The sequence below is a fragment of the Neolamprologus multifasciatus genome, chromosome 18, assembly GCF_963576455.1.
Source record: "Neolamprologus multifasciatus chromosome 18, fNeoMul1.2, whole genome shotgun sequence".
NCBI classification, from domain to species: Eukaryota; Metazoa; Chordata; class Actinopteri; order Cichliformes; family Cichlidae; genus Neolamprologus; species Neolamprologus multifasciatus.
This window is the reverse complement of record NC_140456.1, coordinates 28861898-28875811: the sequence shown is the minus strand read 5'-3', so window position 1 is coordinate 28875811 and position 13914 is coordinate 28861898. Positions and strand designations below refer to the sequence as shown.

Here is a 13914-nt window from a genome sequence, read left to right as displayed (position 1 = left end):
AAAAAATAAAATATGTGCATTCGGTGGGAAAAAAAAGTAATTCCTCATCTTTTTTCTCCAGCACGTCAAGAAGAGCTCAACTCTTTGATTGAGGGAATTAAAGATGAACAGAATGAAAATATTAAGCTGAGTGAGTAACAGTCAGAATAAAATACTTCCCTCGCTCTCTTCTTCTTTGTCTTTAATATGTATGTACATATATGTTTATCCCAAAAAGTCTGTTTATCTGAATGTAGTGCTTTCAGTGAGTGTTTTCAAGTGACTGAACATTTCTCCCACTGAAAACGCTACGTCCGGATGAACAGACTTAATTTTTCGGGGATTTCCTTACCTGGATGCACTGAGCATGCATGAAGATGATTTTCTTTTTTAATAGCATTTCAGATCTTGAATCAGCAAGATGAAATAGCAAGACTGAAGAAGCAACAAGAGAAGAAGAATGAGACACAAGAAGCACAAATTAAAGGTGGGATGCAGTGGGCTCTCCTCAGATGTGATCATAGTAATACTACAGATATTTTAAGGACATAAAACCTCACTTTTGCCTGTTTTTGAAGATCTGGAAGATCAACTGGAGGCCATCAGGAATGAGATACAATACAAGACAGACCTGCTGGATAGAAAAGATATAAATATTGCTAATCTGTGTAAGTATTTTGCTCTGGTTCAGTCAGCAACAAGGAGTGAAATATCAAACAGCATCAGAGTCCATAACGTTTGTGTTTTGTTTTAGCTGCTCAGATTATGGAGCTTCATGAGCAAATGAAACCACTGGAAAATAACATAGCAGCCCTCAAAGAGGCTCATACTAAGAGCCTTGCAGGTACAGAACAAACTTTGAAATGTATATTGCACAAAGTAACCTGTATTTTAAGCTTATGGTTGTGTTTATTAATCTCGACGCATTTTCAGACCTTCAAAGGAGACTAAAGTTGAAAGAAAGGCAGCTGGATGACACTGAAAGTCAACTTGAGCATGTAGATGCAGAGAATTATAAACATGGTATGAATATTGTTGAATTTGCTTTTTGGTGTCATGCTGTTGGTGTCCTATTAGTACGATATAATATTCCAGTTGTTTGCATTTCCAATAGTTATGGAGATTGCGGATCTGAGGGCGAAACTGAAAGAGGCTGAAACGCAGACATCTGACAAAATCAAAGGTTTGGGATTTTTGCAGTCATTTAACAATTTAGTGCACGTAGAATCAATCTCATTACATATTTTGAAGACCTGCAACACATTTCTGCTTGATCTTAAATCCTGTTAAAAAGGTTTTTTTTTTTTTACTTTCTTTGTCAGACGTGGAGAAGAAACTAAAAACACAAGAAACAAAGAATAAAAAACTTGAAGCAGCAAACAAAGGTTTGTATTTTATATTGCAGGTGTAGTCATAAAATTAATTTGATATTTTGTCGCAAACATGTATCAGGGTTGGATTTAAAGATCTATTTAACTCTTATAATACAATGCATTCATTTAGCTAACACGAACTGAAAATCATGGGCAACAGCTAACCTGGCTTTCTCTATTTGTTATGTACTCGACTATTTTCTAACTCGATGTTTGTCATGTATGGATTAGACAAATTGCTGAGCGGAAATAGAGCCAGGCAAGCTGTTTTCCCTTTTTTTGCAGTCTTTATGTTAAGCTAACTAGCTAGTGGCAATACAATCAGCCAGGGTAAAAAGAAAGTATTGGGTCTTAAGTACAAGCACAGATGAACTGCAAAACATGATATATTACACCATCATTGTTTACCTAACAAAACCTAAACCAAAAGGCAGAAGCACTGTATGGAAAAACAGATGCATTTATGAGTGACTCAGTGACTGCGAGGTGCCCGGGTCCTGTGGCTGCAGTAAACAAAATAGGGGCTTTTATAGCTGGTGAATGAACGTTAACCTTGATAACTCTACTACGCTCGGCAGTAACAATACTCGGTTCTCGGCCCTTAGACAGATTATCAGGCTGTCCCGTATTTCACAATAAAACTCACTCAAGTCTTTTCCAAACAACTTTTTCTGTCTTTTTGTAGTCTTACTGTCATAAACTTTAACATTTAACATGTGAACTGAGGCTTATAGAGTCTCAGATGTAGCACGTTTTGCCCCAGTTTCTCTGAGTATAGCATGGTAAATTTGCTGCATTATCCTAGCCACTGTCTTGAATATTTTCCACTTTCGTGGCCTCCTTGACTCCGCGCTCAAACCACCGTTCCTCCCTGTCCAGGATGTTACATCCTCATCATTGAAAGAGTGGTGTAGTTCACGAAGGGTGTAGTTCATTTTCCACACACTGCTTCTTATTTTTGAACTGCTTTTTGTGCATCTGAGGTTGTATTTACTTAATTTCTGTCTGGTATGATAAGAACCAGATTTTCTTTATGTCTGGAAAATCAAACCTCGGAACTGACAGACAGTTTACTTTCTTTGGAGCATGTTGTGACTGCCTGTCTATGAAAAGTGCTTAATAAATAAACTTTACTTTCCGACATCTTTTCATCTAAAATTAAACAAGGACAAATAAATGCATTTCTCAAAACATCCAAAACTATCCAAATGTGACTCTCATTTAGCTGGTTCATGTTTAATCTCTCTCCCTCTGTCAGACCTAAAGCAGGAAGTCACAGAGCTGAAGATGTGCTGCTCTCAACTGCCAGAGGAGTGTGAAGGTAAGATTCCCAATGTGACCGCATTATTATTGTGTGGATATATTGTACAGATGCACTCCTTGAGGTTCTGAAGTATGTATTTCATCAAACAGACTTGCGAAGAGATTTGCAGCAGTGCCATGATGATGGAGACCAGGAGCTGCGTCAGAAGGATGCCAAGCTCAACCAGTTGGAGCAGGAGTTACAAAGACAGAAAAGGGAGAATAACAAACTGCAGAATAATATTGACAGTATGTTCAAGCCACAGAATGAACAGATTCAGTATAATATGGGAAAGTAGGTAGTAGTGAATGTGAGGATTCTTAATTGGATAATTTAATCTTCTTGCTAGTCCTGCAAGCTGAGAAAAACAAACCTTAGGAAATTGTAGAACTTATAGTTTAGCCCAGCAACAAAGAGTAAACTGTTATGACACAAAATCCTCTGGCATTCTCTTCTTACTCTGTCCTCAGGGCTTCAAAGGGAACTAGGTGATATAGAAGAAAAGACCATCCATACCTGTGAGTCACACACGAAAGTTTGTTTCTTTTTCTTTGCACTTTTGTTTAAAGCTAATAAAGCTGCACAGATGCCATGAAAAAAATACACGACTACTCACGCTGCATACAACAGCCTGTTGTATGAAAACGTCTATATAACTTTAAAGCACACCCTTACATTTTCCACATTAAGGTTAAATTATGCCATCTGTGTTATCAGGGTTGTTTTACTGCATGCTGATTTCAGATGCTGTTTCTTTTAACAGCAAAGATGACCTTCGATCCAGACACAGCGCACCCAAGAATAGCTTTATCTGATGATGAAACAGAGATGTCCACTACAGATTTTATACAAGACGTCCCCAACAATCCAAGACGGTTTGATGTGATTCTGGGGGTCCTGGGTGCCACTGGCTTCTCATCTGGCAAGCATTACTGGGAGGTTTCAGTAGCTGGAAAGACCTGTTACCACCTTGGGATGACCAGTGAATCTTCTCGAAGAAAGGGATCAATAACCTTCAGTCCAACAAATGATTACTGGACTATAGTCCTGGACAAACAGGGTCAGTACAGAGCTATAGAGCAGAGAGCGGTTCCCATTCCTACCGAGATGCAACCAGTTACCCTGGGTATCCTGCTAGATTACAAAAAGGGAACCATCTCATTTTATGATTCAGGGTCCAGAACTCATATGTATACTTTTGTAGGTCAGCGCTTCACAGGAAAAATTTACCCATTTGTCAATTTCTGTGTAGAAGATGGCAGCGCTCCAAATCCAGTAGTTTTAATTACTCCTGGAGCAACTGACTGGATAAAATAAGGGTCACGAGAAGTTCTGTCCGCATCCATGTAAAAATGTGACATTTACGAGTATGGGAAATAAAATAACTGAAGAATAAGTGCACATATTTCTGCTATTGTTGCTATTAAATGCTTCAGACTGTAAAACAAATATACCATGCTTGCAACATTCTCTCCCTGTCTTCAAAGCCAACCTTAAGTCTGCCTATTCTCTTTGATTTGAATCATGCTTTTAACTCCATGGTTTTTACCACCTGTTATTTTTATCAATACTGTGATTTTGATATTTGATTCTATGTAAGGTGTCCCTGAGTGTCTATTAATAAAATTCATTACTAAAACATTTTGTTTATTCTCATTATCAAAAAAAAGTGTTTCTTGTCCATGTTGTTCCAGATGTGTTAATTGCCTCACAGAAGAGCTAAGCCTGTTTAGATATTAACCCACAGCTAGATGTTAAACCTGTTTATTTACAAATTCGTGTCAATCAATTAAAAACCCGGCGGAGCAGGCATACAGAACTTTACTTACAAAACGTATACGAACACTACGATCTACAAGAAGGCTAAATTTTCTACAAAGAGACTCAGAGAATGTGTTTTTCACACCACACATCACCCCTTTATTACTTGCTTTTCTATCACAATGCAAACATTACTCAGTCTCTTCCTGCTGTACCCGCTACACTCCTGTAAAAGTGGGTAACAAAATCCGGGTCCCGCTCTTCCAGCATGTGTAGGAAATGATTCCTCTCCTCTTCTCCCCAAGACTCAAACCACTGCGTCCACAGGCGGAGCTGGCATTCAAAGATGTTTGGAAGTTTGTCTTTAACCTACACAGAGGAAGAAAGCGCCAGTTATTTACTAGAAATGGCACTCCACTCCAGACCATGTGTTTGCAAGTTTGCATAAAGTACCTGGAGAGTGCTGAGTGAGTCTAGGAGGGTGCACACTTTGCCCGGCACAGCTTTCCCCAGAAGGTCCTGGAGAAACCGCTCTCTCTGAACGGGAGTCCAGCTCTGGAACCAGCTCAGGACACACCGCTGCTCCTGGAAGGTTACGTAGGAGATGGGTTCGGGCTCTCTAACTTGACCTGCACTCGGAGAAGCGCAGGACAGCTTCTCAAGGCTGGGAGGGCTGACTACACCTTGAGGAGCTGGGGGAAATTCACCCAAGCTGGGAGAAGGGAAACTCGCAGGGCACGTGAACACTGGGTTGGGAGAACTGCACAGGATGCCTGTAATTCCTTGATTGTCAGTGGGCTGGTGTTGACTTGAGCTTTGACTGACATAATTAAACCACGACATCTTAAACAGCTCAATAATCCATTTAGCTTAGCTTAACGTTTTGTTTAAGGAGCACAAACGGGCGGGCTCTGACTTTAAAGTCGCTATTGCTAGCTAATAACTACCTTTAAGATATAGAGTTGTGACTCCCCATTATTTTTAAAACGTATATCAACTCACTACCGACATAGTCGAGGTGCAGAGAAGCCGAACGACAGTCACGTAAATCCAAAGAGCTGCTAACAGGAAGCGGGGTGCAGTTAACTAGTTGTGCTGTGTAGGAAGTCAGGTTTGCGCAGATGTTGCGCAAGATGTGGCGCATACAAAATCTAAATATTAATACTATAATTTTTTAACGACGCCATTTCAACTAATACATTTGGCTTATGAAAGTAATTTTGGCTTGGTCTGGGATTTAAAATATTTATAAACGTTTTATTTTATTTGATATTTGATTTCGGGGGGAAGTCGTCGGCGATGACGTGACGTCGATGAAGGCGTTGATCGTCGCTCTAGCTGGGAACTGACAAGAGGAACGGAAAATGGCGGACCTTGAAGACGTTACGCTGGACGGGAGACCGCTCCAGTCCCTTCGAGTAGCGGACTTAAAGGCCGCTCTCGAGGAGAGGGGGCTGTCGAAGAGCGGCCAGAAGAATACTCTCATCAAAAGACTCAAGGGGGTGAGTTTTACTGCGATATATGGTGCCACGGTCGCTGCAAGCTAACGTTAACGAAGAGACGGGCTGATGCTCTCTCGAGGGCCGACAACTGAGTATCGTTACTGCTGAGCGTAGTAGAGTTACCGAGGTTAAAGCTCATTCACCAGCTGTAAATGTCTTTATTTTGTCAGCGCTGTGGTTATGCAGTGCTGTGGCCCTGTAGAAATGTTCCAGCTACGGAAAGACTGGCACTTCACTCAACTTATCGGCTGATCCTAAACTGTGTCTCGGGTTGATGTTGTCCCGTTAGCTAGTTAGCTCTCCTGGCTAACGCTATGAGTTGATCAGTGGCCTTAGCGACTCGCTTGCTGCTGTGTATGCTGCTTTTAACGATGTGTACACTGCTCTTGTGAGTTTGTCCAGCAGATTAACATTTCACCACTTAGAGTTATTGAGAAGATCGACAACTTTTAGCGGCTAACCCGCAATTTTTAATTAACGTTCTTGCCTTTTTTTGTTGGTAAACGCATTGGCTAGTTTTAGGAGTAGTTTCCCTCAAAATCTGCAGCAGGCCCGTGAGCTGCCGTTGGTCTTGAGCTTGTTTGTTTTTCATTGCGACAGATCGTCAAACCTTATTAAGATAGCTAGGGCGTTCTTTTCTTTTTGTTACTGGGTAGTTCCGATAGCATTATTTCACTGAGCCATCAACGCTTTACTGTGTGTTTGCATTGCGTTTATATAACCTATTACGCCAGACAGTGGTTCTTTTCTCACAAAACCCAGAATATGTTGATTATTTTAGTCGTAGTTACCAGCTAACGTACTTGCAAAGCTCATATAAAGCCATTAGGTTATTAACAGTTTCGTCCCACCAGCATCTGATAATGACAGTGACATTATAATGGACATAATAGCAATGTAAAAGATCAACTATGTCTACGTGCAAAGTAATAGATCATGAATAAAGTAGTAGTAATAGTGCATAGATTTATACAAGGTGTTTCATTGGTGATCAATGAAATTTAAGATAAGTTGATCACTGGTTGGTGTTTGACCACAGCTTTAGAGAAACCTTGTCAATTATTGTTTGACAGACTCTCATGTCCTTTACCATCTTACATGGGAACATTGTTGCATATCATCCTCCTTCATTTGTCGACAAGTTTTGCAGTTTCTCGCAACCGCGGGCTTTCTAAAAAAGTATCAAAGACAAAATTCTCCAAGTCTAAGATTATTATAAAAGAGGAGCAGCGATGCTTAAGGATATTTGTTACATTTAGTACATAGAAACTCATTATATTTTGTCAAGGGCGGAAATATCAGCGGATGTGATAAAACATACTACTGAATAGAGTGCAGTTACAAGGTTGTCCATGAAAGAGTGTTCTGCCTTTATTGCTTAAAAACATCTCTTATCTCACTAACAGGCTCTCATGCTGGAGAACTTGCAGAGGACCTCCACAGCTCATATTGGACTACAGCCAAACTCTCAGGTGTGAATCTCAAAGATAGTTTTAGTTTCATATAAAAGGCTGAAGTGTCTTGATAAGTGATGGCCTTTTATGTATATATGGCAAACCGTGCATTTACACAACCTCATAAATGTCTGCAAAAGGTATGCGTTATTAGCCTTGAGATCTTGCATTGTATTTCAAAATTTCTCTGTGTGTTTAGATTGGTGAGGAAATGAGCCAGAACAGCTTTATAAAGCAGTATCTGGCTAAGCAACAGGAGCTACTGAGGCAGCGTCTGGAGAGAGAGGCTCGCGAAGCATATGATACAAATGGCAAGTTGTGTTGAATAAAATACTGTACACATTGGATGGATGGTTATTGTAAAGTCTTGTGATTTTTATGTTTATTTCTCTTTTGTGAACAGAGCAAGAGGAGCATGCAGAAGTCAACAATAGTACATCGTGTCCTCCTCCAGCCCAGGTTAGATTGTACTTTCTCTTCTTAAGTGTTAGGTGTAAAAGTAACTTTCTGATTAAAATTGTGGGAGGGGATAATAAATAAATCTGTGCTCCCTTTCTGTTCTTGTCAGGATGTCACACCAGCATTACCTGAGCAGCACAAGCCAGCTGGCACCTCTGGTGAAGAGGGATTGTTGGGTGCGGTAAATGAGGGCCAAGCAAACAGAAACCAGGAGGCTGACATGTCCAGTCCACCTGCTTCTGGCTCTGTGCCCATGCGTGTTCCTGCCGCTGAGCAAAGGCCAGAGAGAGGCTCTGCATCCAGTGAAGTCCCAGGTGACAGCGACGATGACGACAGCGAGGATGGTGATGAGGACGGTGACGATGACGACTGGGACAGCAGTGCTCGAAGGAGAAACTTCAGAGAGCCAGCCAGGGGACCCACAACAAGGGAGAGGTCTGCAGCGTCCCGTCAACCGCAGCAGCAACACATCCCTTCTCTTTTGTCACCTCAACTCCGCCAGCCAACACCGCCTCCTTCCCCTCCACCAGAATTATCATTCCCTTTGCCTGACACCCCTAAACAGAGTCCACCTAGTCCAGATGTTCCCCAAGCCAGGCGTTCCCCCAGTTCTTCCAGCTCTGGTTCCTCCAGCGGTGGTAGCCGTAGTAGCAGCCCTGAGCCACAAAGGAGTGGACATGCTGAACGCAGGCCTGGCCCACTAACCCTTCTGGCACGTAAAATGGAGTCAGAAGGTGCTTTCTCCGGAGCAGGATGGCATGGCACTGATGGCGAAGCTGATAGGCAAGACAGCAATTCATCCTCAGCTACATCATTTCCTGGCAGAGGACCACCAGAGAGCCTGGTATCTGCCACCACTCACACCTCTAACACTGCAGAGCATGTACCATTTCCAATAATGCCAGGCACCAATCAGGGTGTTACAGGAGCACATTCAGCCCATATTCACGTACCTGTGAGTACGCTTGAGCCCACTGTGCCTGACGAGAGGGTCAGTGAGATGGAGTCTGACCTAGAAAGACAAGAGAAGCTGAGAAAACGTCGGCAAGATCGTACCGCGGCGGAAGAGCGAGAGAGAGCCCTAGCACTGGAGCGAGAAAGAGAGCAAGCTTTGGAGAGAGAGAGGTTTGAGCAACAGCAGGCCTTAGAAAAGGAAGAGAGAGAGAAGGCTTTGCAGAAGGAGAAGGAACTTGCTCTAGAAAAAGAGAGACAGGAGAGGGAGCAAGCTTTGGCTAAAGAGAGGGAAGAGCAAATGAGGGCCTTGGAGCTTGAAAGGCAGGCTGAGCTTCAAAGACTTAAACTTCTGGAGCAAGAACGGCTGCAGAGAGAAAGGGAGGAGAGGGAAAAGCGCGAGAGAGAAGAAATGGAGAGAGCAGCTTTGGAGCGTGAGCGAGAAAGGCTAGAAAGAGAAAGAGCTCTGGAGGCTGAGAGGCAGGAAAAGGAGAGGATTGAGAGAGAAGAGGCTCTGGAACGGGAAAGGTTAGAGAGGGAAAAGGTTTTGGAGCAGGAGAGGATAGAACGTGAAAAAGCCTTAGAGCAAGAGAGAATTGAGAGGGAAAAAGTCTTAGAGCAAGAGAGGATCGAGAGAGAAAAGGCTCTAGAGCTAGAAAGGTTGGAGAGGGAGAAGGCCTTGGAGTTGGAGAGAAGAGAAAGAGAAAAAGCTTTAGAGCTAGAAAGGCTGGAGAGGGAGAAGGCCTTGGAGTTAGAGCGAAGAGAAAGAGAACGACTCGAAAGAGAGAAAGCTTTAGAGCGAGAGAGGATAGAGAGGGAAAAGGCCTTGGAACGAGAGAGGGTGGAAAAAGAGAGGGCAGAGAGACGGGCGGCTCTTGAACAGGAGAGAATTGAGAAAGAGAGAAAGGAAAAGCTAGAGAGAGAGAGAGCCCAACAGCAAGAAGAACTAGAAAGGGCAAGAAAAGAGATGGAGAGAGCTCTGGAGCAAGAAAGGGAAAAAGCTCTTGAACTTGAAAGGCTGGAGAATGAGAAAGCAGTGCAGAAAGAAAAGGAGGAGCGGGAGAGGAAGCTGGAGCAGGAGAAAGATAAAACTGGGGTGGCTGAAAAGGAGAGTGAGAGTCACCTTTCTCCATCCAAATGTGGCCTTGAGGCTGGTCTCACACCCCTGCCAACTCCTCACTCCCTCTCCACAGGACCCGCTGTAAACTCGTCAGCAGAGGCAGGAGACCGGGAACAAGTCCATGCTCCAGAACCCCAGAGCGAAGGCCAAGCAGCAGAGTGTAGTGCAACCATTTCAACAACATCTCTTTCACCACACTCGTCATTTAAAAAATTCCGGTTCGTAATGGACCGAGCACAACCCTCATCCACGTCTATGGTTATTAAGCGGCCCCGTACATTTTCTGATAGCCCACAGCCTCGCACCTCACCTGTCACTTCTCCTACCACTGTTGGGAAAGGACAGTCTGAAGGACATAGGCCCTCAGTTAAACAGGAAGATTCAGAGCTACGGACAAATCAGCAGGTTGCTGCTGCACCACCGGGATCTGTGAGGATCCAGTCTGAGGAGGACACTGCTGTTATTACTGAAATGGGTCCCAAAGAAGAAAGAGCCACAAGGCTAGTGTTGGAGGATAAAGAACAGGCAGCTTCAGGAAAGACTGAACAGGCTGCCAAGGAGTCCATCAAAAAAGTAAAAGAAGCTGATGAAAGCAAGGGTTTGTCAAGCTCAGTGAGTGGAGCGGAGCAGAGAGGAAGAGATTCAAAGAAGGAAAGGATACGAACAAGACAAAGATCATCATCCGATTCCTCTTCCTCAGAATCGGACTCTGGGTCCTCATCTTCTCAATCATCCGGTTCATCCTCGTCCTCTCAAGAGAAAAAGAACTCCACCTCCAGAGTTACAAAGGTAAGAATAAATGATCTGTCTATCTTTGGCATTAATGCAAAGTTGTATTAAATCTATATAAACCAAACTAAATTAGTTCCAAAATGAACATATTTGGATAAATATCCATCACCTTAATAATCAAGGTATAACATCCACCTATGTTGTTTCCAGCAGTTGGACATATTCTGAATTTACATAGAGCTTGAACAATGGCACCATACACATTTGCAGTCATTAATCATGATTTGGCAATGGTATAGATGCTTGACTATTTATTTGTGTCACACTTGTGACTATAAAGTTGTATAATATACCAGTTTATTAAAATTTATTTTAAATCATATTGTTGCTCAGATTGCATTTCTCCAGTCTGCTGAATTCTTTATGCTAAAAATGGTTTTTTATCATTTAAAAAGAAGGCTACTTTACTTTTAAGGGGATCTGTATTCATTGGGTGTAGTGGGCTCTCAGCAGAGTGGTATTAGTCTCTGATCACGGCAGGTGTTTTCTGGAAGTATCTCTGAATACAAGCGAGTGGGTACAATTTTTCAATTTAACTCTTTTTTAACTGTTAAAACTGTCTGGTTTGTGTTTAAGACACTGTGGGCTATAGTTCCTTAGTTTAATACTTGTGGGGCTAAATCCAAAGTTGCGCTTGATGCATAAATAGCACAAGTCAGATGAAAACATTTGTATCCCTCTACTAATTTTATCAATGTTTAATCATCATGTGAGTTGCAAGGTAAATAAGAATAAAAGGTAACTCAAGACTGTTGTTGACTAGGCTAGTAACCGATTTTTATTTGGTGTAGTATTGTGTTTTTTTCCTCGTCAAACTTTGTTTTTGCAAAAAGAAAAAAGAGAACTTCCATTTGCATCAGTCACAGCCTCACAGCCGTTTAGTAGTCTATTTGTTTATTTGCTGGGGTAACATTTCACTCTGTGTTGCCTGAAACATCACCATTAATGTGGATCAGTGTCTTAACAGTTAAACTACTCTCTCACCTGCTCAGTACAGTTAAGATACCCGGAGAATGCCAACCACTCCGTTGTGAATAGTAGCTTACTGCTTCTTCTCTAATAGTTTTCTATAGTTTGGAGCTGTGTCTTGGGTCATTGTCCTGTAAGGCAATTGGCTCCAATCAAAGGCAATGGCTCACGCAGTTTTGCAAAAATGGAGTGATGGTTGTCCTTGTTCTACAACTATTTCATCCTGTGCAAATCTCTTATTTTACCAATGCCAGAGCACCCACATTTCATCCGTCATGACAGGTGTCATCAAACACCTCTTCAGGTTCTTTTACACATGTTCTTCTTTTTTTTCTACCCAGTCACCTCAAACTTGGAACTTTATGTTCAAAAGCTTTTCTTATTTTGTAATTCTTCAGTAGCTGTGCTTGCCTTGCCATCTTAATGTTTTCCTTTTATTGGCCGCTCTCAGATATAGCTTTACTTACCAACTCTAGTAATGAGCAGCATCTTGGATTTCATTGATGTTGAGACTGGGGGTGGGGGTGGTTCTGCGGGTGGCTCTTTTTAGAGGCGCTGCTAATTTTGTTTAACAAACCAGTGACTCAGATCCCCTGTTCTGTAGATCACTGGGGCCCCTCGTTTGTTTTTTTCAGTTTGTGTCGTGTGGTGGTCTTCTGTAGATTGTAAAAATATCATAAACATCCTTTCATGAAGTCAACAGTTTTTTCCTGTGTTTTTTTTTAGGGGGGATAACAGCCTTTATCAAGGACAGAGTTTCAGAATCAAGCTATTTCCTTTGCTGTTTTGCTATATAGTCCTCAATTTTGCTAAGTCTGATAAAGCCAAAAATTTTGCTTCTTTAAAAAAAAGAAAAGAAAAAAGAAACAATAAATCAAAAAGATTTTAGTTGTGGACACATGGTGAAATATTTTTTCCTAATAATTAATTATGAATACATTAAAAGGATTAACAACCACTGAGGGAAGCAGGTGGAATGGTGTCCATCTCTTTATACTGCCACGTATTATTAAAGCTATATATGTAACTGTGAGTACTTGCATGACTAGCCCTTAGCATAGTGGTTAGCATAAGTAGGTGCAGAGCCCTTGGAAAAGGGCTTCCAGAGAGATTTTGCTAAATCAAATATATACAGAGCTATATCCTGTGACCCGTGCTGAATAAAGGAGCAGACAAAAGCAGCTAGCAATAAAGGTTGTCATTTATTGTTTCCATTGATTTTTAATGAATAGAATAAAAAGATTAATTGCCATTTACCATTTCTGAATAATCATATTATTATAAATCATATTATTTAAACTGAAAATGTTTATTTTTTTTAAAACTTACCATGCCTATTTTGTAAAAATAAATTCAAAGTAGACTTTATATATTTTCGCTCCAATGCAAAAAAAAATAAAATAAAATATTGAACTGCTCTCTTTTTTTCCTTCAAGGAGGAGATATCTAAAAGAGATTCCTCAACACAGCACGTGGCGGCTCAGCATGAGGATGTAAAGAAATCCTCAAAAACCTCTCCCTGCAAAAGAGAGACGTCTGCAGAGAAGGCTAACACAACTGCAGATGGAGACAGTCACAACGTGGTAAGTTGCTTAGAATAAGTTCCCCAGAAGATTCACCTTGTCACAATATCTGTGTCAGAATGGTCAGGTCTTTGATAATAAAATAGATTTGCCATAAATGAACCACGCTGTCTGCTCTTCATCTTATTCCCTGCCCTTTAAAATTCCCAGGCACAGTTTTCTGAAGCACCGACTGGAGAAGAAAAACATGGGAAGAGAACAGACAGTGAGGAAGAGGAGGAAAAGGACAAACAAAGGTCTGGTTTTCAGTCCCAGTTTTCTGAAACATATCTTATACTTTGTTTGTGTGTCAGATTTACTCACTGGGATCAGTGTATTTGTGCTCTTATTAACATGCAAGTATAGAGGCTGTTAACAATGCTCAGTAACTATTTGACCTCTGCTGCATCATGAGTGGGGATTTGCCAGTTTGGCCCTGTTAGGTGGACGGTGGGCCAGTCTGTTCAAATTAGCTTTGTTGCTCTGTATACCACACAACACACCAAACACTAATGCACTCGCTGCTAATTGAAGAGCTACAGCAAAGGCTCAGTTGTTTAGGGGGTCTCTCTCCCTCCCCCTCTTTATATTCAGTTTAAAACTGGTTGGAAAGATATATTTTATTTTTACTTTATATTCTATTTTTACAGAAAGTGTTGTTGTCAGCTAGATTAATAGTTTTCATTTCA

The 13914-nt window shown here is 41.5% G+C and overlaps 2 protein-coding genes across 2 annotated transcripts in view; one reads left to right on the top strand and one right to left on the bottom strand.

Moving 5' to 3' along the window:
- LOC146498311 (uncharacterized) overlaps window positions 1-13914 on the top strand; it is a 48969-nt gene that overhangs the window by 25067 nt on the left and 9988 nt on the right. Inside the window, exons 65-82 of the mRNA XM_085140504.1 lie at window positions 62-130; window positions 377-466; window positions 558-647; window positions 734-823; window positions 913-1002; window positions 1094-1162; window positions 1302-1364; window positions 2611-2673; window positions 2766-2903; window positions 3126-3173; window positions 3419-3969; window positions 5766-5918; window positions 7325-7390; window positions 7572-7683; window positions 7776-7831; window positions 7941-10691; window positions 13100-13246; window positions 13397-13482. Coding sequence (XP_084996630.1) covers window positions 62-130; window positions 377-466; window positions 558-647; window positions 734-823; window positions 913-1002; window positions 1094-1162; window positions 1302-1364; window positions 2611-2673; window positions 2766-2903; window positions 3126-3173; window positions 3419-3969; window positions 5766-5918; window positions 7325-7390; window positions 7572-7683; window positions 7776-7831; window positions 7941-10691; window positions 13100-13246; window positions 13397-13482 — 4732 coding nt within the window. The remainder of the gene's footprint in view (window positions 1-61; window positions 131-376; window positions 467-557; window positions 648-733; window positions 824-912; window positions 1003-1093; window positions 1163-1301; window positions 1365-2610; window positions 2674-2765; window positions 2904-3125; window positions 3174-3418; window positions 3970-5765; window positions 5919-7324; window positions 7391-7571; window positions 7684-7775; window positions 7832-7940; window positions 10692-13099; window positions 13247-13396; window positions 13483-13914) is intronic.
- On the bottom strand, window positions 3770-5470 carry c18h14orf119 (chromosome 18 C14orf119 homolog). The gene is made up of 2 exons (XM_085139809.1): window positions 4870-5470; window positions 3770-4785 (listed from the first exon to the last, which is right to left on the bottom strand). Exons 1-2 carry the CDS (start codon window positions 5257-5259, stop codon window positions 4612-4614), a joined length of 564 nt encoding a protein of 187 aa, XP_084995935.1. The 5' UTR covers window positions 5260-5470; the 3' UTR covers window positions 3770-4611.